The 25,701-nt window shown below is 33.7% G+C and overlaps 1 protein-coding gene across 5 annotated transcripts in view; it reads left to right on the top strand.

The window, feature by feature from the left end:
• Positions 1-25,701, top strand: part of SORCS1 (sortilin related VPS10 domain containing receptor 1) — a 440,998-nt gene that overhangs the window by 196,789 nt on the left and 218,508 nt on the right. For all 5 annotated transcript variants that reach the window (XM_039335794.1, XM_039335792.1, XM_039335796.1 and 2 more), the window contains exon 3: positions 14,187-14,286. In XM_039335794.1, the coding sequence (XP_039191728.1) occupies positions 14,187-14,286 (100 nt within the window). The remainder of the gene's footprint in view (positions 1-14,186; positions 14,287-25,701) is intronic.

Genomic DNA, 25,701 nt, shown 5'->3' with positions numbered 1-25,701 from the left:
ATATTCTCTGAATTCAATTCTGGTTAAATCCTTGGGAAGTGCTAATCATTTTAGATATTTTATTATTTGCTTCAAAATGTGAAATGGTCTTTTATTAAATATAAAGCATTTACTATATTAATTTATGTAGTGACTACAGCATAAAAAGAGCAACAAGTTTTACTGAAGGAATGATGCTCATATTTTGGGTTAGTATGGGTTAGTATGGGTTAATAAAACCATGAAGACTAATTTAATGTTATGTTCCTATTTCTCTCTGTGGCTTTTTGTCACTGTGTGTGTGTGTGTGTGTGTGTGTGTGTGTGTCTGTGTCTGTGTCTGTGTCTGTGTCTGTGTGTGTGTTGGTTTGTTTCTTTTTTTTACTGGTACTAGTTTTAGGCCATAGCTGTGAAACTTTTAATTCATATCAGTACAAGGAAATATGCAGTAGATAATATTTTTATTCTAAACAACAGATATTGGAACAAACCCAAGTTAATTTGAATCAAAGTGTGATCAAGAGATATCTTGCTATAAAAATAATTAAACCTCTTACCTTTGAATTGACATAATGAAGATAGTTGATTGTTTTGTTGATTAATCAAGATATCTTTATAATCTACAGTATGAAGATTTGCTTTATTTATGGATTCAACATATGTTTTGCACTCCATTATTAACTGATCACCAGATTAATTTCAAATTTAGAGGCCAAAATTATCTGTATAATGTTTAAATCTATGTCTCTTTACAGTGCTGATTGTCAGTGTGAAGGCATCTACAAGTTATGCCCTTGAACTAACTTCTTTAAACAATCTGATTTTTTTTATTTCTGAAATTGTTAAGCAACCTATCTGTGAAATTAACCTTTCATATGTCTAAGCAGGTGGAAGATAGTATCTGAATGAAAATAACAGGCAATATCCAAGATATAAATATGGAACTAACCATTTAATGTTTAAAGAAATACTTGCATTGAGTGAAAATTCTGCTGACAGAAACAATACAGGAAAAAACAAATATGTATTTTATCTAAACCTATCGTGTTGGGTTATTTGTTTGAAGTATACTTCTGTAGTAAAATTACAGTTCATCCAGTTTAAATGATCTGTGTTTTTTTTATCTGTCATTCAGTTGGTCATTGGTATATCTCTCTGCAATATGACAGAGTTGAATTTATGATTATTTGATGTATTCATGTAGATTACAATTTGCTATTTTATATCTATCTACTAGTGTATACTACTAAAACTCTCAATGTCATTACCATTAACTGCATGAAATGGTACATCATAGGTCAATAAGTTTTGAATCAAGATATCTCAAATGGGTTAACATACAGATGGCATTTGAAATCCAGAAACCATGACTCCTAAGGGAATAGCATTTTTGAAAGTTATGGCTGCTTCAGATTGCTGCTGTCACAGGATGGTCACTTTGAGTCTCACAATCCCTTGTCCCCCCCCCCCATCCAGCAGCAAGGAATTAACTTATCATGTGGCTCTTAAAGAAGGAACAACTTTAAGGTATATGAATAAGAGCCTGGATATTTTATTGCTTCACATGACCCTTCTCTGACACACAAACATGCACATGTATTTATATCCCATATTTGTTCAGGAAATCCAGGCACATACATAGTATTCCATCTACATTTCTTCACAATAACACTGTGAAGTAGGTTGGTCTGAAAGTCACCAAATGAATTGTTGTGGCTGCAGGTGGAGTAGAAACTGGATATCTTGGGTTTCCATCAAATACAGAGCTACTAGTCCTTGCCCATCCTGTTTCATTTTTAAATTGAAATTGAGTGTACACTTTTGATCACCAGAGATCAGGTAGCTTGATTCTGCCATAGATCTGAGAAGGTGACATGATCCTATTTTTAAACTGACAACTCCCTACAACTCAATGGGGAAGTCAGCAGGGATTCTAAACTATTTTGAGATAGTTTACCACATACAACATTGGGGTAAAACATTAAATTATCTTCATCATAATTATGCCACATGGAAAGAGATGGTTAAGACGATGACACCAAACATCATTGGAATGAAGCATTGAGGATATGAGGTGATGAAACAGGATAAAAGGGTTGCATGTCTCCAGAATCAGAAGGAAAGGTACTGAATGAGGAGAAAAATAAGATGGAGAAGAAAAGAGAAGATTAACTCGAGAATATGTGGTAAACATTTATAATTGTGAGAGTTCCTCAATATGGAAATACCTGCCTTCAACAACAAGACCTTAATAAAGAAAGAGAGAGGCAAAATGCACAACTTGCACAATGTAATATTTTTGTTGTTGATGGTGCTATGGCCATATCTGCCCTCACTCTCATGTGTTTCTATTCCCTGGAGAAATATCCAGTTTCCACTGTATGAAAGGAGAGGTCGGGGTAGGCAATTTGCTACCTAATGAACTCCTCAATTTATATAGCCATGATTAACCTATTGTAAATGAGCTCAGGAAGAACATCAGACAATGCAACTGCCTCTTCCAAATGATACCCTTTCCTACTAAAGAAGTCCCTTCAATGAAAAATGAGTAGAACCATTCTGTGATTATTAAAAGGCAAATTCATCATTACATCAGACATTTAATGACAGACCCCAATCAACAAGTCAAATTTATTCACTATACGGATACTTAAGATGTGGGTATACTCCACAAAAATGGAATTCAATATGAGATTGCAGAATTATTGGAAAGATCAGGAAGGAAGGAAAGAAGGAAGGAAGGAAGGAAGGAAGGAAGGAAGGAAGGAAGGAAGGAAGGAAGGAAGGAAGGAAGGAAGGAAGGCTTCTGATGTTCTTTACTGACTTCCTACAAGGAATCTCAATAGGTAAGCTACCAGGAAGTTTGAAATCAGTCCCATTCCTCTGATTGCCCACTCATGGCCAATTTGTTTCTCAGTTTAGAAACAGAAATATCTCTGAAATGTTGATCCAGTAACTCTGTAACCTTTAACTGGCTGAACTGATGCATCATAAGGGAAAACTTTTTCAATCAGGGTAATTCAAAAGGGTAACTTACAGAAAGCTAGAAGCCATGATTTTCATTTTCAATGTTCCCTGACACCTTCCCATAAGTCAACAAGGAAGCCTGAGAAACTTATAGGGAGAAAATCAATGAGGATCTTGTGATCACAGAAACATTACTTTGATTGGTCTTATAATTCTATTACTTGAAACCAAATTCCAAAGAGATATCTATCTATTGATTAAAATGTTTATTTAGGCAAACATTCTGCATTTCAAAATTCTCCATTTGACCCATATTCCTTCGTCAGAGGTAGGAATTATGTAAATGCAATAGATGTTAAATACTTCAAAATTGATATAATTGCATTTTATATTTCAGGTACAAAAGTTCACATAAACCCACATATACCTTTTCAAGCGAGAAAGAAAAACAATTAAGACAGATTGCAGTGAGACATAAAACTTTAAAATTTAAAAGGTCACATTGAAAATATTGGAACATAATATGCTTTTATGTTTAAATGAAATCTGCTTTCAAGACGAAAAGATGAAAAATATTATTAATTGAGGTGAGCCTTAAAAACTGAGGTATCCAAATAAAAATTGATGTGTAAGTTCAGAACTAAACTTTAGCTGATGTTTCAAAGCATCTGTACTCATCCCCAAACTTCAGAAATGCTGGCGCAGCAGTTAGAGTGCAGTACTGCAGGCCACTTTAGCTGACTGTGTTCAGCAGGTCAGCGGTTCAAATCTCACCGGCTCAAGGTTGACTCAGCCTTCCATCCTTCCGGGGTAGGTAAAATGAGGACCCAGATTGTTGGGGGCAATGTAAATATATATATACATTGCTTACTGGTGTACACCGCTTAGAGAGTGCTTGCACTTAAAGCGGTATATAAGTCTCATAAATAAATAAATAAATAAATAAATAAATAAATAAAATACTTTATATTACCAAGATAAGGTGAGACATTCACTGGAGTTCATTAAATTGTGCTGTATTTTTCCTTTCCTTCTTCTGCAAAAAATATTTTAGTATATATTTGTATTTATCTTTATCTTCTAATGCATAAAATAATAGTTTTATTTAATCATTCATTATGTCAAACACTGAATGCCTTCTACTGAGGCCTTAATACTGAGTGAACTGTATTATCTTCTAATTCTTAGCTTTAATTCCCTAAATTAATGAAGATGGACAGATGGTTTTTTTTGTTCTGCCATAGGTGTTATTTTCAATATGTATATTTCCTTATTATCTGCAATAAAACAATCTAGCAGCTGCCCAGAACTAGTTGTTTAAGATGGGTAGCTATATGAAAGAAAGAATAAATTTGATGTTAGCTAATTATGTCTTAGGGTTTAAGAATGTGGGATTAAATTAAATAAAGATTTTATAATCATGCCTGTATGAAGAGTGACATATAGTCAGAAGAAATCACCAAGAAAGAGGTCTTGAATTTCTGAAATATGAGGTTGATCAGTAATTTTGGGGGATAATGTTATGAGAGCTGAGATATATAAATATGTGTTTTAATCATCATATATGTAGATGAAAAGGTACAATTACTTAACAGTTGGACAATTCTACATAGTATAAATTTAATCTGTCACAGCAGTTTAAAGCAAATTTTCTTGTCTTCATGCTTCTTGATTTTCAAATATTGAAAACATGCTTAGAACTTAATAAACATAAGAAACTGATGAATGCTACCCTTTTTAAAAATATATATTTTATTGATTTTTTTTATCATAGTCACCTTAATATTTGGTAAACAGCGTGTTGTCTGGGCTTGCATTTAAAAACAACCAATAACAATTAATTTCTATATTTCCATAATCCACATTTGATTTTCTCTATCCTTTCAGCAGAAAGATAGGCCCTTTCAAAAATGACATTCACCAATGTCAAATTCAAAGTGCTGCCAAATCTGAAGGAACCAAAATTTGCCTCACCTTTCTTCCACTTAAAAAAAAGGAAATTGTATGAATTGTTCATCCCTCACATTTTCAGTGGATGTTGTGTACATTTGTGGTGAGATGGACAGTAAACAAATTTAATAAATAGATAAAATAAATCAGCCTGCTTACTGTAATATATATGTATGTATGTATGTATGTATGTATGTATGTATGTATGCATGCATGCATGTATGTATGCATATGTATATATTTATATACAATAAAAATAAATAAATTTGAACACCAGGATAATATCAAACTAAAAGCTGTTTAATATAAATGCTGAGCTTTCGTCGGCCAGCACTGCCGACATCATCATCATCGGTGTTCGAATTTATTTATTTTTATTGCATGGCTTTACCCAAGATTCACATTTTTAACATAATTAGGGACATATATATGTATGTATGTATGTATGTATGTATGTATGTATGTATGTATGTATGTGTTTGTAAGACTATAAAAACATCTTGTTAAAATTGTATTGAAAGTTGTGAAAGTGACATGATTTCACTTCATCATCTTAGCAACCTAGCACTTTCCCAGCATCCCTAACTATGATTATAGTCTCCATACTTAAATTAATGGTTATCATAGATTCTAAACCAAAGGCAGACTTTTAGTCTATAGGAAATCAGACTCATTGTAAAGTGGTTTCACACCACCATAGAATCCATTACAATTCCCATCAGTTTCTCATTTCATATGAAATAAAAAGTTTTTAAAAGTGCAATGGAACTTGCACAGTTGCTTATCCCTGCCAAAGACAAGGTGGAAATAAACATAAATCTTGCCAAGCTCTCCTCTTAATAACTCCAGTCATTCGTTTAAAGGGCCAGGGTGACTAAGGCTCAGAACCTGAGGAAATATGAACAAGAATTTTCCTCCAAGGATAACCTTTCATCCCAAAGGTCTTCAGAACTTCACTGGGCAAAACAAAATTTTGCCTTTCCCTTCTAATTCAGGATACATCATAGGAGGGAAGAAGCTCAGCTGTTGAATTCAACTAATATCATAGATTAGAGATGTCTAAAACTGCTTTTAAAGAATGTATAATTTTTTCTAGAGTCCCAATATACTAGCTAGCGAAGGAAAAATTAAGCAGTAGAATAGGTATGAGATTTCATTAGTCACTAAAGAAGTTAGAAAGAAAATTCACCCATTATTTTTGAACAAATGGAAGAATTGAATGTAAAGGTTGATATCTTAATGCTGTGGAGATTTTATGAAGATATTTTACACTGGTAAACTTTAAAATGAAATAAATTTCATTTTATCTAGCTAGCTCCAATAATTAATTACAAGGCTTTTGTGCAATGTAAAAACACACTTTAGAATATTCAAGAGCTTAAGCATAGAAAACATTAATATGTTCAGCATTTGGGGTTACAAATAAATAAATAATTTTCATGCTATTAAGTTATATTCTAAAATATGCATTACGCCTGACACCCTATGTATACTTCTAAAGAAAATAGATGGCAATTTTCTTACGGTTCATGTGTTCAGTGGATGTAGATTGCCTATTATCCTTCCTAAAATGTTACAAGGAGCCAATGCAGGCCTGAGCACATGTATGCTAATGGAATTTGTGACTTTAAATAACGGGTGCAAGTACCGTGTTGTAATACTATATAAATTTCATTTGTCTGACAGGACCAAAAAAAAAAAGAGAAAAAAAACCCTAATGAATAATAATGAAGTTATTTAAATGCCTCATTTTTTTTAAATAAAGCCACAAATATGACAATACCTAAGCTATTCTAGGTATGCCTAACCACATTTGAGCTAAATTCATCAGGTAAGAGCTGTGTGAATGCATTGGAAATGCAGTGCAACTTTTTTTTAGACAAAGTAACGGTGATTAAAATCAAATGTTTATTTTTCCTTCCTTAGGTGCCCCTACAAAATAGCACTGAATCACAGACATCTTAAATATCCAATTCTTTCTTTTCTTCCTTTGTCCTTCACTTATCTACTCCTAATTCCGGAGAACTAATCCCTAAGATGAAGACATACGGGAGATATCAGGGAAGAAGAGTATGATTTTGTTGGAGTTATATATACATACATACATACATACAAATATACATATACATATACATACACATACACACACACACACACACACACACACACACACACATATATATATATATATATATATATATTATTGGTTTTATAGTTTTAACAAAAAAGTACTTAGGACACACCGTGGTGTTTGGGTAAACAAAGATTCCAACATAAAATCACACAATAACAGTTCAACTTAATACATTCACTATCATCTCTCTATTTCCCTCAAGTAACATAATAAATTTATTACATTTCATTTCTATCCTAAATTTCTATTACTACTAAACCTGTATATTAAAACTTAAAATTGATTTCAATTACCATAATCAGGTAATGTTTTACATCAGCATATTATTACTTCAAATACCTCTTGCAAATATATTCAAATTCTTAATCCCTCTCATCCCTTTTTTATCACCAATCTTATTTATTTCTTCTTCCAATAATAACTAATTTAATAAAAAAGAAAACAATATTATCATATCTTATCAAATCATATTATTATGCACAAACATCTCATAAGTAATTAAACATTACACATGTATATAGTTATAGTTTTCTTACTTCTAAATCTAAATCATGATCCTTAACCTTTCAGTCAATAATTCCATTTTTGTTAATTATAGTAGTCTTTGACTTAATTCATTTCCATTCATTAAAAAAAACCAAATTCCATATAATTAATTATCATACCATATCAAAACGTGTTATTGTACACAAAAATCTATTTAGTTGGAGTTCTAAGTAGCTCTCCCCAGTTACAAAAGATGAAAACCTAATGGTGTTTTCATGTTTATACCTTTTAAAAGAGGTACTTGCTTTATAGTTGGAGATGCTAGAGAGTGTTCCTGCTTTCAGTTATGCATTCTTCCCTCATTCTCATATCTCCCTGGTTGCCCATTGTTCCTAGTCTGATGAAAGCCAGTGAGAGCAGTTCCTGTTTATTATTTTTCACTGGGTAATAATAAAGGTTTAAGAAGCAAGGAAAGCACTAAAGATAAGATTGTACAAAGAAAGGCACAATACTGACACACATGTTTTAGCTACTACTTAACCAAAGAAGTGTAAGATCCCATACTTCACTAAAATTCTCTTATCTTCACAGAGGAATGTCAAAACCAGATATTTTTTCATTCAATTGAATGAGAAACGGTAGAGAAAAATGCAGATTTCTTTTCTGTCTTGAATTAGGTCACCGAGAAATAAATAAATGAATAATTTTTAAATGTGGGCTTTTATTATAGCAATAGCACTTAGACTTATATACCACTTCACAGTGATTCACAGCCCTCTCTAAATGGTTTACAGAGTCAGCATATTGCCCCCAACAATCTGGATCCTCATTTTACCTACCTCAGAAAGATGGAAGGCTGAGTCAACCTTGAGCTGGTGAGAATCGAACTGTTGAACTGCTGGCAACCGGCAGGAAGCAGAAGTAGCCTGCAGTATTGCATTCTAACCACTGCGCCCCCATGGCTCTTATTATATAGTAAATTAATATATATACACACAGAAGACACCAGTGTAAAAACAGCATTATAATGAAAGGAAACTGAAAGGAAAAAAGTAAGAGGACAATTGGCATTCTCTATAAATACCTGGAAATAAATTCCACTGTGCTGCAGAGAGAAACATTCAGTAGAATATGCAATTAGGAGTTTATAATATATACTTTTTATATATTTAGATCAGTGGTTCTCAACCTGTGGGTCGGGACCCCATTTGGGGTCGAACGACCATTTCATGGGGGTCGCCAAACAAGGCTGTCCACCATTTTTCCCCCTTTTCTTTGGCCACGCCCCTGGCACCCGGTGATGTATAAGTGGTTGGGGGTCACCATAACATGGGGAACTGTATTATGGGGTCACGGCATTAGAAAGGTTGAGAACCACTGATTTAGATTAATAATGAGAATCAATTTGGAATAGCAGTTAAGGTATAAGATTAAAAACTGTGAGATTGTGAGTTTTAATCATGCCTTAGGCACAGATTCATTTGTGTGACCTTGGTCAAGTCCTTTTCTTTCAGCCCTAGGAAGGAGAGAATGGCAAACCTCTTCTGAAAAACCTTGCCAGAAAACAACAACCCAAACTGGAGTCTCTTGAGAATCCAATACAACTGAATAGAAGGAAAAAGAAAAGACATTAGATTTTAATATTCATTTGAAAAAAATGTGAAGAAATGTTCCCTAATATTCAATGTCCATATACTCAAGATGGGATAACCTTTTCTTTTTCATGGTTATTTAAAACAAAAGCAACATGTAATAAAAAGTGATTTATTCCTATGATTTCTTTGTATTCTACAATAACTTATTACTGTAAATGTGGAAAATTGTAAGATTTTACGTAATTCAGAATGAGCAATTTAAGTATGTAATTTCTGAAAATAAATTGTAGTAACTTAGATAATATACTTGTGTTTGCACCTTTAATGGTTTTATATATTTTATATATATATATATATATATATATATATATATATATATATATATATATATATATATATATATATTAAAGGTGCAAACAGAAGTCACAAACACACACACACATTTGATAGACCGGGTAGACTGTGACAACGGTAAATACTTTCATTCAGTAGTGTCCAAATTTAGGAGATAACCTGTATAAGTCTCTGCAATTTTCTTGGCAGGGTTTTTCAGAGGTGATTTGCCATTGCTTCCTTTCTAAGGTTGAGAGAATTTGACTAGACCAAAGTCACTCAGCTGACTTTATGGCCAACAAAGAAGTTATATTGTAGAATCCACTGTCTCCCAGTGGATTCTGGGAGAATCTGATGCTTTAATTACCAATCTAGCTCTCAGTTGTTATTTTTATCCTGATGCTTTAATTACCAATCTAGCTCTCAGTTGTTATTTTTATCATGTTGAAATGAATACTGTTCAGTTTTGGAAATGTTAATAAGAAAATAAAGAAATGGAGCTGCAGAAAGTATAGGGACAGCAGTATGAACATTAGCTAGAAAATATCAGCTAATAAAAGCAGAATGGATGCAGAAGTATGCTTTTGACATACATAGGATGACATTTCAAATGTCAAAAAACTGTTGATCCTTTGACTGCTCACATATATTTTCACCTTCAAAATATCTCATTGTGAGTCATCTCCATGATCTTTATACTAGTTCAAAAACATAGGGTTCTGTTTTAAGTAATACATCATAATAATGCTTTCAATAAAGGAAAGAATAGATTGTAATGCATAAATGATCATAGGAAAAAAAACTGGAAAATCTGAATAGGAGATCATGAAGAACAAAGTAAAATTTCTTAGTGTTCCCTAAGTTTTTGTTTGCATTCACAGAAATCAAAAGTTACAAGATATAGAAAAAAAGTAGGGAATAGAAAGTACCTCTGATTAAAATAGGTAATTTGCAAGTTATGAAAAATATACTCTTAGACATGGGTCTAGTCCAGTGGTTTTCAACCTGTTGGTCGGGACCCCATTTGGGGTCGAACGACCATTTCACGGGGGTTGCCAAACAATGCAGTCTGCCATTTTCCCCCCCTTTTCCTTAGCTGTGCTACTCCCTTTTATTCTATTGGCTTTTGAAAGCCAATAGAATAGACTCTCTTGAATTGTCCAGGCTGTCTCTGCCCTGCTGAGCCCGCCAAAAGTCCCATTCTGCAAACGGTGCTGCACCAGTTGAGTAGTCCTCGACTTACAACCAGTTGAGTAGTCCTCGACTTACAACAGGTTGGGGTCACGGCATTAAAAAGGTTGATAACCACTGGTCTAGTCTTTCTTTATTTTATAATTTTATTATTGAGACATATATTTAACATAACTGAAATTATCCAAGGTATTTTTTCAGGAGGCAACTGGACTTTCTTATTTTTCTTTGAAAACATTTCACTTCTCATTGAAGAAGCTTCTTCAGCTCTGACTGGATGATGGGGAATGGAAGGATTTATATACCTTGCAGACAGCTGTCGTTTGCATTCTTTTAGAGAGTAATTGAGGCCATTTGGAGGTTTACCCCTGTCCTCAGGTCACCTGAGTAGTGCAAATATGTGTGGAGCTGAAGAAGTTTCTTAGATGAAAAGAGAAAACTCTTCAAAGAAAAACAAGAAAGTCCAGTTGTCTCCTGAAAAAGCTCCTTGGGACAACTATGACCTGGATGACTGAGAATCTCCATAGATATTTAGCTATGCACTTTGGGATGAATACCCTTCGAATGGAGTATAAATGGATTTCCACAAAACATAGCAGACCACAGGAACCATTTGCGCTTCAGTTTGAGATGCAGACAATACAGACTCATCCCCAACAGCCTGTGACTGTCTTCAACAGTGAAGGGACACAAAAGAAAACATCTTGCAGCCATTGGATGAGAAGCAAAACATCTTCAAAGAAAAAGAAGGAAGTCCAGTTGCCTCCTAAAAAGTACCTTGGGACAACCATATCCTGGATGACTGAGAATCTCCATAGACATTTAAGTGAAATTATCATTCCTAGAAAGTATGAATAGTGACTATTTGCTGGAATAGAATCAGGTGCTAAAGTATTTTATGTCTTGCTGTGGAAAAAATAAATTAGAATAAACATTTTGAAATTAAATATTAAAATAGTTATTGAGAGTCAATTTGGTCTAGTAGTTAAGAAAGCAGGCTAGAAACCAGCAGATTGGGAGTTCTAATCCCACTTTAGGCATGAAAGCCAACTGGGTGACATTGAACCAGTCAGTTTCTCTCAGCCCAACTCACCTCACAGGTTGTTGTTGTAGGGAAAATAGGAGGAGGAAGGTGTGTTGGATATGTTTGCCGCCTTGAGTTATTTGTAAAAATAATAAAGGCAGGATATAAATAAATAAAATAACTGTTTAGGAATCAGGCAATGATGTCACGCTTTGGTGACAATCCAGTTTGTCAATTCTTATTGCAACCAATGGATCAATACTTAATTGATCCAAAAAAGCAAACCTTGCACATTTGAGCAAATGCCAAGAAGAAAAAACAAAATTAAAATAGTTATTAAGGAATTGTATATAACAACAGTATATATTAAGTTATTTTGAATCTTGCCTTGTAATTTAACTAACAGGTTTAAATTATAATAATAAAATACTTTTACTCAAGAGTTAAATCCTTATTTTATGTTAAATGTGTTTTCAATATATTATTAATTAGTTGGGCTAACTGAAAGATTTTGTGCTTAACATTTTGTATCATGAAAACAAGAAAGAGGGAAGAGGAACAGTGTATCAAACAAATGAGTATTGGAAAGGAAAATGAGTTTTAGTTTTTGAGAACAATTTTTGGGGCCTGAAGCAAGAGGAACGTTCTCTACTACTATTTCAATTTATAGTAATTAAATAAATAACAGGAATTGGAATGACTATAAATGCATTAGTACAAATATTTAATTATATAGCAAATGTTCTAAATATAAATTAATTGTATTTTTAATTGCCAACATTTTGATTGCTACAAAGATTATTCTGGCAAAATATTAAAAAACTGCCACAATTTTAAATATTAATAAGTGGTTATTTAAGATATGAGAATTGACCTAAATGGGTAAATTGATGGAAATGAGCATAGAAAAAAGGAATACACAATTTGATCTAAATAATTTTCCATTTTTTATTAGATATTGGATTGAATAATTTACAACACATATTTCTTTTCTTAAAACAGTAAATTGTTTTGATTTACAACCTTTCTTGTCACAGTTGTTAAGTGAATCACTGCAGTTGTTAAGTTAGCAATATGGTTGTTAAATGAATCTGTCCATTGACTTTACTTGTGAGAAGGTTGCAAAAGGTGATCTTATGACCTGGGACACTGCAGCCATCATAAATACAAGTCATTTGCCAAGTGTCTGAATTTTGATCACATGACCATAAGGCTGCTTCAGTGGTTGTAAATGTGAAAAATGGCAATAAGTCACATTTTAAGTGCTATTCTAAGTTTGAATAGTTATTAAACAAACTGTTGTAAGTTGAGGACTACCTGTATTCATAGTATACAAGCTGAAGGAACTAGGATTTTGGTGAAATATATATGTATATGTGGCAGGCTCTTGTGCATGCCCCTTGTCCTCCATTTTCTCCAGTAAATATCAAGAAATCTAAGACTGAACGGTGCATGCTATTTTCTAACTGTAGGAATGAATTACCTTGTTATTATTTGTTTATGTCACATACAGAGTTTCTCTGGTATATAGTAAATGTTATCAGTTCATATGATTTATTTTTTGTTTTTAATTGCTGTGAAACAAAGCATAATACATAATACAAAGTGGTCAAGAAGAATCTTAATTGTATGGGCACTTAAGACTATGTTGATAGTTTGTGCCCTTTCACCCAATTATGTTTATCTTCGTGATTTGACTCTGTTTAATTATTGTAGTTCATCATTTTCAAAATTCCTTGATGTTTCCATTTTCTTGTAACATGAATGAGTAAACCAAATAAGTCATCATCAATTTACATTATCCTCCAGGAAATATTAAGTAATGAAATGCATAAATAGAGAATCTGAAATATCAAAACCTGTTTTATGTAGGTAGTGTAGTGGGTATATTTTAAAACTTAATTGGTAATAATCAAACAGAAGATTCCATTTAAGAAGGCTTCTCATCTGGAAACTATGATTTTTTTTAAACCTCATTTGAAATATACATAGGAATAATGCAAATAGTACGAAGTAAGGTATTCACAATTTTGGTTAGTGATGTCAAGCCATAGCCTTTTGGAGCATTATTAAAAAATCATGAAATGGATTACGTAGTAGTACTTGCAAAACTGTGATAACTGAAAGGACAACAATATTTTTCAATATGAAAGAATAGAGCAATAGCAAAAACTAATTCAGCCTCTTGTTATCCTGACATTTGCATTAATGACAAACATTACCTCTTCAAAACTGATTGACATTTCTTACTGAAACATTTATTTTCAGTGGCACTAAAGATGCAATTTTAATTTTTTCTTAACCTAATTTAAATGCAAATATTAACTCTTCACATGAAGGCATGAATACATACTTAAGTGTCATCATGTACAGTGTGAATCATAAAAAAACAGAAACAAAACAAAAGAGGAATAACTACTACCTCCTGAGAGCTATTTTGTTCTAAGCTGGAGAGCAGCCAAAACAGTTTGCATCTTATTCTTGCTATAGTGTTTATGCTTACTTACTAATGTTCTCTGGAATTGCAGGTCAACTGATTATGGGACAACATATGAAAAGATGAACGACAAAGTAGGTCTGAAGACCATTTTGAGCTATCTTTATGTCTGCCCAACAAATAAGCGCAAGGTAAATTAAAGAATATGGTTGCTTTTAATTATGTCAAATTTAACTTGATTTGTTAGTTATTATTTATATAGCTGTGTTAATATACATTCTTCAAAAATAAAAACAAGCTGTTTAGGCTTTAAATTATATTATATTCATTCCAGCACAAGTTTCCTGATATGTTCAAGTGAGACTTCTGAACAGTATAAAAAAGGTGGTGGGGGGGAGGAAGCCAGGCTGGGAGGAGGAAATAGCAATAGTGAAATCTCCACACACTTTAATAGAGTCTATTGGTGAAGTTTTTGCTGACTGGACACTATAAAGGATGGCACTGGGATGACTATGGTGGATCTGAAAGAGGCCATGCAAGACAGAAGGGCACGGAGAATGCTGATCCATAGAGGGTCAGACATGACTGAATGGCTGCTGCTGATGATGACGATGCTGGTGAAGCTACAATAATTCCATGAATGAGATAAATTTTAGACAGAAAGTTTAATGCAAAGCTTTGTCCCATCCTAGAAGTAAAACAAGTGGAAGCCGACAGCTAGGAAAAAGCCTGAAGTCATTTTTATTCCTGCCAAATAAGAATGAACTCATTTTTGGGAGAGAGAAAAAAAGGCTCATTAAGATGTTCGAATGACATCTACAGAGAGATGTATTTAAAGTTGTTTGCCTTTTAAGTGCTTCCAATAGTGAAATGAAAAGGATTTGACAAAATCCTGCAGAGAAAATGTATCCCAAAGCCTAGAGGGTTTTAATCATACAGGCACCCCACTGAGAAACAATTTGTAAAAGGTTTTTAATGCGGAAGTACTCACAAAATTCAGGTGGTTAAATTTTGCTCATTTTCTTTACCTATGAGCAGCTTACCTTAGAAGAGAAATTTGAATTACTAAAAGAAATGCTTTTAAAGAAAGCTGAAATTATTTTTTGGGAGGAGGAGAGGGAGACAGTTTCTCTAGTATATATGTAGTTATGTTGATGCATGGATGTTATGTGAGATCAAATGAGAAATAAGGAAGCCAGTATTGCAAGCTAGTAAATAATACCATAAATATATACATATACAACCACATACAATTACTAACAATTTTGAAAAATAAGGAAATAATTATATGGATTTTAAGAGAATTAACAGCAAAAAACTGGTCAAGACTTTGAATTAAGAAAGTTAAAAACTTATTTTCCAAGCTTTCTATTTTCTCTTTGATTGTTTAACTTCTATAGTTATCTGTATTACTAATATTCAATTTTTTACTCTTACTTTTCTTTCAAATTTGCAAATCTTTCCCCCATTTTCTCTTCAATTGTAGCCAGATCCCTTTTTGCTGATACAGTCACTGATGTAATTAATCATGTGTGACATTCTTCCCTAATTCTTCAAATGTCCTTGTAAAATCTCTGCATAATCTCTTTTTCTGTTAACCCCTCTGTAAATGATCCTCCTCTCTTCTGTAATTTACATTGGGTTTTTTTGGGGGGGGGGGTTGTTAGTGGCTATTTTTCTTTCTCTAATTTAGAATCTAGAAAGAGGAAATAAAATGTAAAAGACAGAAATAATAAAAATAATAATATAATAAATAAAAATAAAAGAAATAATAAATTAAGAGATAAATGGTGATCTAGACCAGTATTTCTTATGTTTAGCAACTTTAAGAGATGTGGACTTCATCTGGAAGTTGAAGTCCACGTATCTTAAAGTTATCAAGGTTGAGAAACAGTCATCTAGACAATGAGGCATTACGTTGAACTAAGAAAGAAATAATTTTGTTTAAGATTGAAAGCAATTCCAAAGGAACATGGTAAAGATATTAGAGAAGAAGTTGTTGAATCTTTAATAAAGTTTTTACAATGGGATGAAGAATATATAGATGAAGAAATGAACAAGTGTACAGAATTGATACAAGATATGGAAATTAAGAAAAGTTTCAAGATATAAACTTGTGCACTTTGTTAGGAAGAAGAAAAGAAACTAGGTTCTGCAATAACATTTTAATATGAAATGAATTCAGAAGTAATTCTGCTATATCTATTATGACACTATAATTTTCTAAATTAGGAAATGCTCCTGGTCCAAATGGACTATCAGCCTCCTATTATATATATTTTGATGATGAATTGTTACAATCTTTTTTTAAAATGATAGATTCTATTTTGGACAGTAGTAGTTGCACAGGTACAAACATCACATTAAATCCCAAAGAATATATATACATACAATGATAGTAGGGACTGCCATCATCATTCTACCATCATAGTGGAAAGACAAGGACATGCATGGGATGTACTATTGACAGATAGTTGAAGTGGCTGACATTGGAAAATAATACCAGTGGCTGGAAAGGGTTGGAGTAAAAGACATAACTAAAGCACTCATCACCGCAGCATAATAACAAGCACTAAGCACCAGATCCATAGAAGCAGGAGTCTACCATATTAAACTTTGCAGAGAGGCTTCATAGACCATTTAATACATAATGTAAGATATAGACAGGAACAGCATATACTGAATGGTGCAGTAAACTAGTTAGCATTGGGTACAGGAGCATCTGCATGGTACATGAGCTAGACCCTCCCACAAGGGAGAATAACTGTCAGAATCCAATTATATTTCATCTTTAATTATCAAATATAGAAACTCCCAATTCTGCCTTCTCTGGATTCTGCCATAAGAGGGAGAGAAGGGGGAGAACAAAGGGCTTTATGGCCCTCACTTCCTTCAGTATACTTCTAAGGAGCTGAATGCTGAATGTGTGTTTATTGTAACCTCAAAGCGTTAGCACCAAAGAACCTTACCATAACAAAGAAGGTTATTTGCCTTTCATGTAGTTTATCTGAAGTCTCCATCCAGATGGAAGAAAGAAAAAAGGGGGTGGAATTGTGATACCTGAAACTATCACTGGAAGGGGGGTTGATTGGGTGGGACTACTGGGGAACCCCTTAAAACCTTGAATGGGAGGGCTTGGACCCCAAGTCCTGTCTAGCACGCCTGCAACCACTTCTTCTTAATAAAGGATTCCTGTTGGAATAATTATTCCAAGAGTTCTGTCTTCTTAAGATGCAAAGTGGGGTGGGTCCTTACAATAACAAGGCTAAGATTCTATGGAAGTTCTAGATCCAGACAGACAGGCAGGTACTGGCTAATCAACCAGCAGAGGTCTACAAAGATCAGAATCATTCAAGCCATCATATTCCCTGTGACACAATCAAAATCAAAGTTGGACTTTAAAGAAATAGAAAAGAGGAGTATTGATGCTTTTGAACTTTAGTGTTGGAGAAGACTCCTGAGAATACTGTGAAAACTCAAGAATACAAAAAAAGGGATCATTGAATATTTCAATCCAGTATTACCTCTTGAGGCACAAATGACCAGGCTCAAATTATCCTACTTTGAACACATTATATAAAGAGCCAGTTCTCTGGAAAAGGGTCTGAAGCTAGAAAAGGTATAGAGAATATAAGAATAACCAACAGCAAAGTGGATGGACTCAGTTACAGTGGTGATGAGTTCCATTGGGAGACTTGAAGCAATAGATTGTCATGGAGAACATCCATATATATGGTCACTAGGAATAAAAAAATGGCATATTTCTCTCTCTCCCTCCCTCCCTCCCTCCTATCTACCTACCTATCTACACACACACACACATGCAGTATCATTCTTTTATATCATATTAACGGGTTATGCTATTATATAAATTATATAAAAAGCTGTTTCCTATGAGTTTGAAATGAAAGCAAGCAATATACGCAGTGGCAAATAAAAAATAATGGTGTAGTAACTGTCCTATCAATATCAAAGAGCTGCAGCAGTGGCTGTAGTAGTGTTGATGGAAGCATATAAATGAAAAGAAAAAAATGGATCCCAGTTTAGTTGCAAGGATGCCTGTAGAATGCTTTAGTTTAGTATGTCTACCCTTCCCAGCTTGGACATGGAGCTATTCCTTCTTAGCATATATATATTTTGTAGGCAGAGGATCAATGCTTTTCAGCAGAGGTAAGACAGAGCAAATAATGCAGTGAAGGATATGGATTTGCAAATCAATGCATTCAAGAACAAGGTAGTTGTGTTTGACAAGAGAGAAGAATTGCATTTATTTGTTTTGTTGTTGTTTTCTATTCAGCCACAGGAAGACTCTGGCAGTAAGATCTAAGTAAAACTTAGAAAACCATCTTCACGACTATTATAAATTAAAACAAAAACACAAGAAAGGTAAAAACATATACAGTATGAGAGTTAGAAACAATCTGTGTAGAGATCCTAATTTTCAAACATTTTCTTTAAAAGGTGTTATTACTCTATAGAATGTCAAGCATATGGGGGCCATTCAGATTTTAGGGGACTACATATTCCACAGGGGTAGGAGAGCTGTTGAAGTTTTATATAATTAGCAAAGATCTACATGCAGCCCTTGCAACTAGTAATGCAGCCCTACAAGATAACAAAAATATAAAAAATAAAGAAGTTTGTTATCTATATTTTAATTAAATTATATATTTTATATGTGGCCAATACAATTTCTCTTCACTCAGTGTAGCCTAGGCAAGTCAAAAGGTTGGACAAACATGATCTAGATCAAGCAGATATCTGGATCTATCCTATCTGAATGTTTACTAAGATTAGAAAAATTGAGAAATGTTAAAATATGAAAATACTGATTAAAAGGTGGAAAATAGTATGCGGTCTATTGTAAGAAATGAATGTTTGTTCAAAGAAGTGAAAATGGCTATTTATAACTATTATACTACTAACCAAGAGAGTTAATAAGTGCTGGGCTGAATTAACAGAGGCATAGAATCAAGATCACGTGAAGTATTAATACCACTTTACAATGCCTTGTTAAGGCCAAACTTGGAATACTGCATCCAGTTTTGACACCACGATGTAAAAAAAATGCTGAGACTCTAGAAAGAGTACAGAGAAGAGCAACAAAGATGATTAGGGGACTGGAGGCTAAAACATATAAGGAATGGTTGCTGGAATTGGGTATGACTAGTTTAATGAAGAGAAGGATGAGGGAGGACATGATAGCAGTGTTCCAATATCTCAGGGACTGCCACAAAGAAGAGGGAGTCAAGCTATTCTCCAAAGCACCTGAAGGCAGGACAAGAAGCAACGGTTGGAAACTAATCAAGGAGAGAAGCAACCTAGAACTAAGGAGAAACTTCCTGACAGTTAGAACAATTAACCAATGGAACAACCTGCGTCCAGAAGCGGTGAATGCTCCAACACTGGAAGTTTTTAAGAAGAGACTGGACAGCCATTTGTCCGAAATGGTGTAGGGTTTCCTGCCTGAGCAGGGAGCTGGACTCGATGATCTCCAAGGTCCCTTCCAACTTTATTATTATTATTATTATTATTATTATTATTATTATTATTATTATTATTGAACTGGTGTATAGCGAAAAAAGGTTTGTAAGGATAAAATGATCTGGAGAGGCATTATAAATACATAATACAAATTATATATTCATTCATATTAAAAATAATTTATATAGCTGCTCATTTTATCACAGTGGTTCTGGATGACGAACAGAAGTTTTTACCAATACAGCAAAAAACAAATATTCCAAACTTAGGGTGTAAAATAATTTCAAATAAAGATAAAGATGACCACTCTTTTTAAACCATGGCATTTAAGATGTGGACTGCATCACTAAGAAAGTTATCTTGTGTGCACAAGTAAATTATTAGTAAGTGTACTTTTAAGAGCCAAGGCATATCTATGAAAGTACAACAATTTATTTCAGATGAATATCTGATTTACTTATTTGCATGGTTTAGATTTCTGTATCTGCTTTAATACATGCACATTTTGCATAAAGAAAAGTGGAAGCAGTAATTTGATATTTGTCTTTATTTTAAGAGTAGAAAGTGATAGGAAAAGCATGGAAGGAAGAGGGAGAGGGAAAGAAAAAAAGAAATTTATATTTAGCTAGTTTTATTGATAACTTCTTAAAATAATTTCAGTAGCAAGAAAATCACTGTAATGATTTACAATATTTAACAAAAAAGGAGCTTTCTTGGTTCCCACCCATTGTAGTTTTTTAAGCAGGCTTGTTTCTACACTTAGTAAGTTTCCACTACAACAAATTCATTTTAAAATTTTTCTTTCAATATTAAATTTTGAAGACCTTTCATTTTGATCCTATCAAAATCATATATCTTGTATTTAGTACTCTAGAAACAAAGAAATATTCCTTACCATTTAAATATGAGTCTATGGAGCAATAGCAATTTATTACCCTCTAGTCTGATAAAAAGAATTCAAAGGCGCCATTGTTATTCTAAAAATCACAAAATTGGAAAGACCATTTAGTTCTTCAAGACTAATCCTATGTTCTATGCAGAAACTCACATTAACCTATCCCAAGCAGATGGCTTTCTACTCTCTATTTGAACATATTCTGCAAAGAATTCTGCCATCTTACATGGTAACTTTCTGCTATCAATCTGCTTTTCCTATTAGGAAGATTTTTTTAACGCTCACTTGAATTTGCCTCTCTCTGGCTTAAAACTTTTCTTCTCTGCCCTATGTTTTGAGACAGTAGAGAATCTCTTTCTGTGTGGTATCTTTCAGTATGTAAAAAGGTACATATCATATTCCCTTTTTCTTAGTTGCTTTTTCTCAAGACTAAAGATTTGCAATTTACTCAACCTCATTTTATAAATTTCCAGTTTCCTGATCATTCTTGCCATTTGCTGTTGGTCCAATTTCTCAGAATATTTTTAAAGTAATCATTATGGGATACAATACTTGAGGTGATGTCTAACCACCTTCCCATGATTTGAAAACCATGTTTCTGTAACCATGTAACCTAAAAATGCTTTTTAGCTACCATGTCATATCACAGAATGGTATTCAGCTTGTATTCAGTGACAATACCAAGGATTTTTTTTATCCTTTCTTCACCACATGAGCTATTACCAAGTCAAGTTTCCTCATCTTATGACAAGATGAAATAATAAGGCAAGGCAAAGCAAGGCAGGGCAGGACAGGGCAGGGCAGGGCAAGGCAAGATAAGACTCATGGTTCCGATAGATGAGACCATAGAAATAAGAACTCTGAGGCAATTGCTTTCCTCAAAGAACACTTTAATGGCTACATGATATCAGCACTAACAAAGGTGAAACCAAGACTGAAAGTCCTCCCCCCAAACAGTTACAAAGTAAAAGTTGAACTCCCCACCCCTTACTGTGTCATAAATCACAATCCCCAATTAACAACTTTGGCGGGCTCTCTGACAGTAGCTCCAGCCTGCCAAACACTTGGGCTGCTTGACCTAGGTTTCCACAAGAAAGTTATTGTTTTGACTAAACTATAAGAATGCATCTCCCCTCTCCCGTTGCTGTGGCAACCAAAAAGCAAAGAAACATGACTGTATTCAGAGCATTGAAGGTTTGACAATAAGCTAAACTAAGATAAGATAAGATAACCTTTATTGTCATTTTTTTACTGTGGGAACATTGGCACACATTAAAAATGAAATTTAATTGTTTGCTCTCAAAAGTGTACACATACATAACACACATTTAAACATGTTACATACAACATATGTATAAATCTTCATCCTTACATACAAATAACATATAAATATTATATGTTGAATCTTTATCTGTAGTACTTACCTATTGATTTTAATCCCTATCCTTCATATGATTCACATTCACATTTACTTGCATTAACCAAGCACATTCTTCTCAGTTAGACGTGTTCTAGCGGTTCTTCATTTACATAATGCAGGTCATAGTTCCTTAAATTCTCTTCAACAGCACACTTTCCATAGCTAGTCATTCACTTGCAACTTTCTTTTCCATTGCACTCCTCTTCCGTGGACTGAAAATGAGAGAAAATACCAGCTGTGTCCCCATGTTCTTCTTAGAACTTCAACATCTATGATGCGCTCTTGGGGGTATCATTTATGCAGTGTGGATTGACCAGGATTTTAGTGGTTTTGATGAGCCTTGACAATCGTTTCATTTTATCTACTATCCATAATTCCAGGAGGTACTGAGATCTATTCTCAGTATTATGAAGTAATCAAATATTTTCTGCACTATAGAATCATTCTCTCCCATTTGTCTCTTGAGGCTTCATCATTTTGTCTTTTATTCAAGTCTAGTTCTTTTTTCTTTCTCAGAACCTTTACTGAAAAATGTTTTTAAATTCCAGTGAAATAGAACAGCTTTTGAATTTGTTCTTGCTTTTCTATTAGATTCTGCTCCTTGTAGAGAATTGCTTATCTATTATCTCTTGTTATAAGTTCTCCTTTACATAGGTAAAATATCTTCATTTTCTTTTCTGAAATAGGGCACTCTTTCAAGCCATTTACTTTTTTCTTCATATCTCTTTTACAATATCCAAAAATGAATTTTGTTTCCCCAGTTATTTTCAAATTTAAATGTCAAACAAATACATTTTATGTTCATTATTTTTAAGGGATGTTAATTTTTATTTACATTTCTAGTTTCAAGATACCCTTTACTAAGCCATACAATTGTGCAAAGTTTTGACTTAAATGTACTACTGTATTGCTTTATTACTTTTTCTGCAATGACTTTTCTTTAGCAGTCTAATTTCTTTTTCCTATTGTAATGCTGTTCAAAGACTATAAAAAAGAGAAAAAAATGGCAGTTCTTTTCCTTAAGCATTGCAATGAGTTTTCATTTGCTGTGTACACTAGCTATTAATTTTATTTGGGGGGCAGGAATATCCCATAGGATTTATAAGTTATAACTGCAGAAATACTTTCATACATTTTTTCTTCTATACTTGAACTACCCAGGGAAATTCATGTTTGTTCCATCCTTGATTATTGACTGCCTTAAATTCTGCCCACAGTCTCTATGGTGATCTGATTACTCATTAAAGTGGTAACGTTTCAATTATTCGGGATGGACAATCTTTGCAATCTGTAGCTATTTAGGAAATTATGTGAATAATTATAACTAAAAGCACAAATAATGCTTATAATTCTGCATCAAATAAAATGTTTTTATACTTCAAGTGCATTTCAGCCCATTCAATTCATAGCTTTCTTGGCTGTACTGCTTTCTTCCTTGTCCTTTCCTTCTATTGAACTAGAAGATGTTTGTAGCTTTCATCACAGTAAACTTTTTAATAAAGTTGTGGTACTAGGTTTGTCAGCTCTCATTTTACAATACAATCACCATTTGAAAATGTGTTGAGAGAGAAAGAGAGGGGGGCTGTTAGCTATATTTTAAGCCTAAAACCCAATAGTAGCAAATTGCCCGTACTGAAGTTTTCTTGCATGTACTTTAATATGTCCATTTTGAAAATATTTGTCAAGCTTGTAGATTATTATCTGATCTTTAAACATAGTGTATCAAAGAACCTATTAGAATGATTCAAGACAATGCAATAGAACTAAAGAAATTTCAGAAACAGAGAACATGGAGTATAAGGAACTTGGGAAAGTGTTAAAAGCAACTTCACCATATAATTGTAGCAAATAAAATAGAACAGTGCTTTTTTGTGTTTTTCCTTTGGGGTAAATAGAGGTAAATTATTCCTTCTAGAGCTTGTATCTTGTTTCTGGATATAACAAAATAACTTGTAAAGGTATGATAAAATATGATATCTTACTGCAAACCAAAGTAATTGAATAATGTTTGGGATATCTAATCTAAAGTTTTTAATATGGAATATTAAAAGGACCCAGATTGTTGGGGGTAATATGCTGATTCTGTAAACTGCTAAGAGAAGGCTGTAAAGCACTGTGAATTGCTATATAAGTCTAAGTGCTTTTGCTATTAATACAATTCTATTATAACTGGCTGGTCAGATTATATAAAACAACCCTTGGCAGCTACAACCAAGTATTCAACTAATAAAAAAAATAAAACTCTTATAAAGTACCAAACACCATAACATTCTGTGTCTCAAGAACACATGTGCTGGGTGCATCTCCAACATTGGTCCAACTCCTGAGGACAGAACCATGTCTTAACAGCCTTCCAAAAGGCAAGGAAATTAGGGGCTATCTGTTTTTGAGCAGAACTCCTCTACTCCACTCTACTCCACTCCACTCCACTCCACTCCACTCCACTATTCCATTCCATTCCATAATATAGGTGTTACTAAAAAAGATGTTGAGACTCTAGAAAGAGTACAGAGAAGAGCAACAAAGATGATTAGGGGACTGGAGGCTAAAACATATAAGGAACGGTTGCGAGAATTGGGTATGTCTAGTTTAACGAAGAGAAGGACAAGGGGGGAACATGATAGCAGTATTCCAATATCTCAGGGGCTGCCATAAAGAAGAGGGAATTAAGCTATTTTCCAAAGCACCTGAAGGCAGGCCAAGAAGCAACGGGTGGAAACTCATCAAGGAGAGAAGCAACCTAGAACTAAGGAGAAACTTCCTGACCGTGAGAACAATTAATCAGTGGAACAGCTTGCCTCCAGACGCAGTAAATGCTCCAACACTGGAAGTTTTTAAGAAGAGACTGGACAGCCATTTGTCCGAAATGGTGTAGGGTTTCCTGCCCGAGCAGGGGGTTGGACTAGATGACCTCCAAGGTCCCTTCCAACTTTACTACTATTACTATTACTACAAAGCCCTACTTCTAGATCCCATTTTTAATAAAGGGGAACTGGAGTGTATCCACTCAGACCAATTTTCTGGGATGGGTAGATATCCCTAGGCAGAAATAACCTCTGTGTTAACATCCAACTGGAGAATCCAGATAAAACTCTAGGTTCATTCCATTTCTGAAAATCTTACTGTTTATAGAAAACATGGCATGGTAATGTCGAAGCAAAACACTAGTTCCCAGACACCAGTTCAAAGAATTAAACAATAATTTCTCTGGCCAAACCCCTACCTTCTCACATAGTCCATGTAAACAATTTCATTTTGTTGTGGGAACCATCTACTTCCTCTCATCACCTGCTGCAGTGTCTTGGAAAGGTTTCAGGTTCTCATGGTCTTCAGCAGAATTGTAGAATTTTCATTTCTTCATCTAACCCATTCTAAAGCAACACCTCCTCTCCCTTACTATAATGGCAAGTTGAAACAAACGGCATGTAGCTGCCAAAGTTTACACTCTGATTATTTATAATTTCTGATTATTCATTCATATTTTAAACATCAGCTAGTTGATTAAAATTGTATATCATATTTGAAATATACCATGTTACATGTGGTTGATAAACATTAATAAGTGTGAGTGTTTTAATATAATACCACTTTAGTAAGTATAAATGAGCTGGGAAAAAATCCAACCTTTCAATCATTGCAAGTTCTATAATTTTTTGATTGTACCATTAAAGTATTTATTTCCCCAGCAGTCTTTAATATATTGTATCTAAGAGCCTGCATAGGTAATTGCAAAACTATTTATTGTGAATGTGAATTTTCTCTTTAGTTTTGACTTGTTTCATTTTTTCCTTCTTATTTTATTTTTTT

This window comes from Crotalus tigris, unplaced genomic scaffold (genome assembly GCF_016545835.1).
Source record: "Crotalus tigris isolate CLP2741 ecotype Arizona unplaced genomic scaffold, ASM1654583v1 scf7180000017659.2616968, whole genome shotgun sequence".
NCBI classification, from domain to species: Eukaryota; Metazoa; Chordata; class Lepidosauria; order Squamata; family Viperidae; genus Crotalus; species Crotalus tigris.
The sequence above is the reverse complement of the archived record's forward strand: the minus strand, read 5'-3'. Positions and strand labels throughout refer to the sequence as shown.